General features: G+C 44.5%; 1 protein-coding gene across 1 annotated transcript; it reads right to left on the reverse strand.

Annotated features, from left to right (window-relative positions):
• Positions 1-909: 909 nt before the first annotated feature.
• On the reverse strand, positions 910-1,302 carry LOC116837059 (helix-loop-helix protein 15-like). The gene has a single exon (XM_032801211.2). It carries the CDS (start codon positions 1,300-1,302, stop codon positions 910-912), a length of 393 nt encoding a protein of 130 aa, XP_032657102.1.
• Positions 1,303-1,503: the final 201 nt, after the last annotated feature.

A 1,503-nucleotide genomic window follows, 5' to 3' on the forward strand; every position in this document is an offset into this window, starting at 1 on the left:
TATTTATCTACATTTTGTTTCATTGGAAATTTTCTAAGTGGTGACAGAGAGAATGACTCTGCAATCTCTACAATGTCATTTTACAGAGACACTTTTCTGCTTTAATAGAAACTAAGGATAAATGATGTTAATTCTACATAAGAGCCATTTGAATGCAGCCTCAATATAGTTTTATGAAGCGAAATCTTTCCTCCTTCCTGTTGTTTCTTATCTTGACTGTGATTTATTATGATATCCTTGGCTTTGTTGACAAGTATTGACAGAGCCAAGAGGAAAATAACCAGCAGACTCAGGGTCTAAAAGCTATTCACAGAGCTCCTGTCTCTTCTGACTCTTGTGTGCATGTGTCTCTCTTGAGTCTTTTCCTTTGCTTCTTTGTCACCAAATAGTCCTCTCTGATTTGTGCTTTTGTTTCATAATTAATGACTCATAACATATCACTGAGAGCATCATCTCCCTGCAGACTTCAAAAGGAAGAGATGGACTTTCAAGGAGGCAGAATTTATCCTCTGTCCTTCAATTTTCAGATTCCCTCTGATATTCTTTGTAGTCTGCTCCCTCTCCCTCAGCAGATCATCATCTGATTCTCCTGGTGAGGAGTGAGGTCTCTTCAGATTCCCATCTTCTGCTGTGTTTGAACTGTACTGTTTTGCTTAGACTGGAAGGGCCACACTCTGCCTTCACTAATACACAGAAAACTCCATCTGAATTCACTGAGAGCTAATCATGAGCAGCTAACGCCAGAATTTAACCAGAAGCTCCAGGTGGCCTGGATTATGTCTTTTTTATGTTTTGCACAGCACTAAGCACTGATCTTAATAATTAAATGCATGAATAAAGAAATAATCACACTCACTCTTTCTTCCTCTTTCATTCTCTCTCTCTCCCCTCTTCCTTCTCCCTCACCCTCTAAATATCCAGAACATGATTGAGGTAGGAGATATAGCAGATGGCCAGCCGGAGGACCTCAATCTTTGAGAGTTTCTTGTCCGGGGGCAGAGTGGGCAGCAGCTGTCGGAGCTCCCCATAGGCCATGTTGAATGCCTCTACCCGGCTTCTCTCCCGAGTGGCATGAGCTGAGCGGTAGTTCGCTGTAGCCCGCCGGCTCCGTCGTTTCTCCTCCCGGCTCAGACGCTGCAGGTTGGCTGATCCCCCAGGCCGGGCATTTTCTCCATTTTCGGCTTTCAAGGCTGGATTGTCCAGGAAGCAGCAGACTCCCCTGAGGTCACTCCCAGTGAGGGATTCTTGGTCAGAGTCTGCACCCCAGAGAGGGTCCGAGAAATCCATCTGGTCCAGCATCATGTTCTTAACCATGAAAGGAAAGAGAAAATGTCAGTGGCAGAATATAAAGGTATTCATGGAAGACAGATAGATCCATTAATGGCTATTAGCAAGGATGGGGAGGAATGGTGTCCCTAAGGTGGGATTGGGTGACAGATCATGGATCACTTGATGATAACCTGTCTGTTCATTCTCTTTGGGACACCTGCCGTTGACCACTGT

This window comes from Chelonoidis abingdonii, chromosome 1 (assembly GCF_003597395.2).
Source record: "Chelonoidis abingdonii isolate Lonesome George chromosome 1, CheloAbing_2.0, whole genome shotgun sequence".
NCBI classification, from domain to species: Eukaryota; Metazoa; Chordata; order Testudines; family Testudinidae; genus Chelonoidis; species Chelonoidis abingdonii.